Source organism: Podarcis raffonei, chromosome 15 (assembly GCF_027172205.1).
Source record: "Podarcis raffonei isolate rPodRaf1 chromosome 15, rPodRaf1.pri, whole genome shotgun sequence".
Classification (NCBI taxonomy): Eukaryota; Metazoa; Chordata; class Lepidosauria; order Squamata; family Lacertidae; genus Podarcis; species Podarcis raffonei.
In genome coordinates, this window is record NC_070616.1 from 12,384,001 (window position 1) to 12,390,000 (window position 6,000).

Here is a 6,000-nt window from a genome sequence, read left to right on the forward strand (position 1 = left end):
ATTAACTCAGTTTCTTCTAACCAGTTTTTACTTGTTCTATTAAAGTTAATGTATGCTGTATACTACTTTTTCTGATGTGTGTTTTTTTAAAAGAAATGTATGATCTATAAATATTTAAGTAAGCAAACAAACAAACGGTCAAATGCCTAGGACTCCATCCTGCTTGTTGGAAACAGGAGTAGAACCTATACATAAAAAAGTAAAGGACCCCTGACAGTTAAGTCCAGTTGCAAACGACTCTGGGGTTGTGGCGCTCATCTCATTTTACTAGCAGAGGGAGCCGACATTTGTCCACAGTTTTTCCAGGTCATGTGGCCAGAATGACTAAGCCACTTCTGGCGAAACCAGAGCAGCGCATGGAAACGCTGTTTACCTTCCCGCCGGAGCAGTACCTATTTATCTACTTGCACTTTGGCGTGCTTTCGAACTGCTAGGTTGGCAGGAGCTGGGACTGAGCAAAGGAAGCTCACCCCATCGCGGGGATTCAAACTGCTGACCTTCCAGTCGGCAAGTCCTAGCTCAGTGGTTTAGACCACAGTGCCACCTGCGTCCCTAGAACCTACACATAGTCTGCCCATTTAAAAAAATTAATGTCATTATTTTCCTTTATTTCACTTTAGATACATGCTTTAAAGCCCTACTAGTATATGCTGACTCTCGTGTGCTGGAGTAAAAGGCAAAGAGAAATTCTTTTTAGGGAATAGTTCATAGAAACATTATATACAGCAGTTAAGATAATCTACTTTGAGGAAGAGGCATAACTCAGTGGTAACGTTTCTTACAAAGGAGGAAACTCCATTGAACACAGTAGGCTTTCTTCTGAGAAAACATGCACAGAATTACGTTGTAAATGCATTAACTATGTTGAAATTGGTTCCATAAAGTAACAGGATAAAAATCTTAGAAATATAATTCATCTCAGTGGTTCACTGAATGTTTGAGTTCAGTTTGACAAGGAACTCACATTTAGTTTGGAACACCCAAAGTTCGCAGTGCCATCCGTTTCGGCAACAGCAAAGTGTCAGGCCTTGTGAATGCTTCTGTTGGCCTAAGCAGTTCTTCTGATACCTTCCCTGGCTGTGGCAATGAGAGCTGCTACCCACTGGTGCCTGTAATCACCTGAGAGAGCACAAGATGGCCCTGTCGGTTCTTGCTGCCTGAGTTGCGTCTTCAGTCTTTGCATGAAGTAACTACATTATCAAGCATGCTGTAGCTGAGACAGGTCTCTTCTGATTCTTTAATTGGCCCCACTTCAATGTTTAGCTCTTAAAAGAAGTGTGTATAATACGGTATATAGATTAATAACAAAACTCGTTAAGTCAAAAGGGTGAAACCCCTTTGCAGAGAGAGCAAATAGGTTCTCCATTACATTATTTGCAAACAACTCCACACCAAAACAACAACACAAAATGTGTGCAACTTTATTATTTTGGGCCTTCTGAATCCTAACATGCAGCAGGCTCATGTAAGGAACAACAGACAGAAGCTGCAATATACAAAGGTTGTTTTGTTTAATCTCATGTGGGCACATTACATGCAATCTCTTTACATAGTTTGTGTTTTTGTAATAGCTTCGGCTACACAAATCAATATTTGTTCATGTTCCAAACAACAGATCTGTGTAACGCAAACACTCAAAAAGTATAGGATAAATATAAATACTTTATTCTACCTTATTGCATCCAACTTTGTCTAGATGACATTGTCTCTGTCATCATTGTGAAAGTTCACCGCAAATTCACTAGCTGTGAATTATGGTATCAAAACAGTTGGTTTGGTTTTTGCTATTGTGTTAGGGCAGCGAGGGGTGGGGGGTGGGTCTGTAGTCCTTTGAGTGCTGTTGGTCTCTAACTCTCATCAGTCACAATAAGTACAGCCAAAGGTCAGAGACAATAGAAGCTGTAGTCTGACAATATCTTGAAAGCCACAAATTAGCCACTGTTAGAGACTCTTTTATTTTAGTATTCCCCCCACTCCCAGTACTAAAAGTGTTTTACTCTTCTCCTCATCACCAAAGCTGTCTTCTACAATTCTCTCAGTTAAATCAAGTGGTCCATTTCACAACTCAGAACAGCAGCCAGAAAGTAGTATTTTTAAAAGTCAAGGAATTTCAGAATTTACATCTTGAAAATCAAGCACTTTGCTAGGCAAACAGACTTTGGAACACATGAATTCTTTACACTGGTCTGTCTAGTCCGGTATTAGCAACCCTCACTAGCAGCAGCTATCCAGGGATTCAAGACAGGAATATCTCCAGCCCACCACGCAAGTTTTGTTGAAGTACAAATGCAGGAAAGTGAACCAAGGACCTTCAATGTGCAAAATACATGCTCTTCCACTGAGCTGTAGCTCAGCTACTTTCTGAAAGGTACCGAAATGAAAAACAGTGGGCTATGCTCATGCTTGCACAACACATTTACTCAACCAAGATAGCAAAACACTTCCCATTCTATACTTGTTGATCTTTGCAATCTCAACACCACTACACAGAAGGCAAATGTGCCTTCTGCCCATACAGAAAAGATTGTAATCTTACCTGATGCAATAAAGCTAACATGAGGAGCTACTTTTACCATGCCATAGATATTCCACATTTTCAATTGGTCACAGGACCTTAGTAAAAATCACTTTGGTAAAATTCACTTTATGAAATGCTGCAGCTGAGAGATGAATTCACTATGGTTTGTTAACCTACATAGCACATAATCATTACGTACATTCATGGAGTGAAAACATCCCCAGAGCATTAAGCACTGCCTTAACGGATTCTTAACAGTAGCCAATGATGAAATAGTTAACTTCAAATGGATGCAGAAAGCAAGGTAAATATGGCCAAAAGAGGGGTGGGGGTGGAGTGGGGCAATGCCCCCTGCCAACTCTGTGTGATTTCATTGGTGTGAATTTTCTGGACAAGTTTTATTTGAATTTTTCTGACATCCTAAATTGATTGAGATCTGTTTTAGCATGTTTATTTAACCTATTATTTAGTAAGTGCAACTTTTAAAATGCCATGTTAATTTTATATGCTGTATAAATATATCAGAACTTTTTCCAATAGCCAAAGGCATGTCAACTGAAATTATGTTGCGGTGAGGGGGGTGTGTGTGTGTGTGTCAATAAAGCACACTTATTGTACTTTAAATTATACTTTCAAACCAAGTGAAAGCTTTAATAAATATATGCTTTTAGATACAACAACTCTATAGCAAACATGTCCCTAACATTAAATATTATGCGTGTAACAGAAAAGCTACTTTTAACATGCCCAAAGAGCTGTCTATTAATATATTATTATTTTCCTAGGTACAACAAAAAGGTCATTACAATTTTGAATCTGCTCAGTTTGAGTGGCATTATATCATTAATTAATTTTATGGATGTTTTCTACAGGAACATAAAAGCAGTATAATTTTTTCTCTCTCATATGTGTGCTGATTCCACAATGTGAATAAAGGCAGTGTTATAGTTTAGACTGCTTCTAGTCAAGTCAGAAACACACACACACACACACACACACACACACACACACACAAAGTTATATATACCCCAAGCTTAAAATATGAGTTCCAATGAATAATCTGCAAGTACAAGACACACAACTTTGTTTCAATGGGGGAAAAATTGTGGGTCTGTTAATATTCTGGGAAGTAGAGATTTGTGGAATTAACATCACAGCTTACCTCTGGAGTGTTTTTCTTGAACTCACGGCTTTGTTCAATAAGCTTCTTTCTTGATTGTTCACTTTCATCTTGGCGGTTTGCCAACACTGTCGCTGTGGCATCAAGCTCCCTCTATCAATGAAAAAGAAAGAGGAACCATAATTTTAACCATGCCCGGATTCTCTCGCCCCCTGCCCCCCAAAAAAGATAAAATTTGAAAACTCAGGTGGGGAAAGTAAATAGACCTCATTGTTTTAAATCCCTTAACTGAACCATTCTTTCCTTGCCACCTCTCATGCAAAGTTATTACAAGCCTCTCCATGAAGTCGCAGGTCAATACAAACTTGCATAAATGACATCCCCCTATTTCCTTGGGTAAGGCAAGATAATTTAAGGCTGCATGCCTCCACTAGTATTGCATTAGATCTACCTTTTTGGCATGACTTTTGACATTGTGAATAACTACTGAATATCACAACTAATACATTCTTTGACCTTTCAGGGTTTTCAGGTTCTAGAGACAAGGCACAATAAATGTGGGTTTTATTTGTACAGTGGTGCCCCGCAAGACGAATGCTCGCAAGACGAAAAACCCGCTAGACGAAAGGGTTTTCCGTTTTTTCGATGTGCTTCGCAAGACGAATTTCCCTATGGGCTTGCTTCGCAAGACGAAAACGTCTTGCGAGTCTTGCGATTTTTTTCGCTCCCCCCCTTTTTCTAAGCCGCTAAGCCGCTAATAGCCTTTTAGCCGCTAAGCCTTTAATAGATGCTAAGCCGCTAAACCGCTAATAGCGCTAATCCGCTAAGAGGGTTGCTTCACAAGACGAAAAAACTGCTAGACAAAGAGACTCGCGGAACGGATTATTTTCGTCTTGCGAGGCACCACTGTATAGGAACTTGTTCTGCTGAACTTGACCCTTTTGGCCAATTTCTTCCCTTTCAGCTAATCAAGAAGACACAGAGTTGCTTTCCCTTTCTTATGAACTAATTCAACCAATCCCACAACAGGGGCAATTCCATTAGGCCCAACCTTTGCCAGCCTGATATCCTAAAGCTGATGGGAGTTGCATTCCAAAACATCAAGAGAGCAACAGGCTGGTGTACAAATGGGGTAGAGAAGGCCTATCTTCTGGTCCTTATAATATCTCTACTACAAGAGTGTAGAAAACAAGCTGGACACACCTAGTAACAACAACAACAACAACAACAACAACAACAACAACAACAACAACAACAACGTCCTGTCCTCTTTACGTACCTACATCTATACAGCTTTTCACAACAAAACCAATTTCAGTGCTTCATCTGAAAAGCTAGCAGCTTTTCAAAGCCACAGCCGGCCAAACATCACATATCAAAATTTAACTGCTATGGTTTTTATATCACCAGTAAAGCTTGTTAACAAGGAAGTGATGTCTGAGGATCCATGACTGAGGGGTGGAGGGCGGAGAAAGATTTTGAGCCATAGACTCCAGTTTCTAGGGAGTTTCAGCCCCAGCACCTTTCTCTTCATACATCCCATGAATACATGCTGAATACAAAGTTGGTTGTATCTAGCCCAGCACTATGTATTCTGCCTTGTGGCGGCTCTCCCAGCAAGTAGGACTAGCAAAGACTTGAGATTCTTGAAAGCACCACCACCAAGCCAGCCCATGAACTCCAGATCACAAAACCAGACAGCAGCTTGCCAAGGAAAAGACGATTCTGCAACTTGCTTAATTTAAAAGTGTTTGGCCGTAAGATCAATGGATGGCAGCTGATCAAATTCTCTGATTAATTCATCCACTGCCTTGTTCCATGTTTGCTGGTTTCATGCACGACAAAAACGAGTCCAGGAACGGCGTCACTCTGCAATGTTGCTATGCACCAGTCACCTCACCGTATCTTCCACGTCTACCCAAGAGATTCCCTTACTTTTTGCACACTCTAAATAGCAGGGGACGTGTATTGGCAGAAATCCCCCAGCTGTGCTGAGATCCATTGCTGCGTCGCACTACCATGTTTCCTCCCATATCTCTGTCCATTTTATTTAAGCACTAAATTCAAGTATATGCACCACATTCCCATGAAGTCAATAGAAGTTGTGTTATGTACCTTGTGGGAGGATTTGCCTCTAGATTTGTCTTTACCTTTAATCGATTTCCTTTCATTCCAAATCTGATGTTCATGAGAAGTGAGAAAAACAGCTCACTAGTGAGTCAGAACGCAAGAGAGCCCCTTCCCTCGCAACAAAATGTTGTGTGCGGCGGAGTGGTGCCTTCAAAGCTTTCCCCTTTTCAAAGAGAGTGGGAATGCTTGAGAAGGAGAAGGCATGTCTCTGACAGCTGACCTTAACCACAAG

General features: G+C 40.6%; 1 protein-coding gene across 9 annotated transcripts in view; it reads right to left on the reverse strand.

The window, feature by feature from the left end:
* The window catches only part of CUX1 (cut like homeobox 1), a 261,921-nt gene that overhangs the window by 199,883 nt on the left and 56,038 nt on the right, over positions 1 to 6,000 (reverse strand). For all 9 annotated transcript variants that reach the window (XM_053367430.1, XM_053367431.1, XM_053367427.1 and 6 more), the window contains exon 2: positions 3,681 to 3,791. In XM_053367430.1, the coding sequence (XP_053223405.1) occupies positions 3,681 to 3,791 (111 nt within the window). The remainder of the gene's footprint in view (positions 1 to 3,680; positions 3,792 to 6,000) is intronic.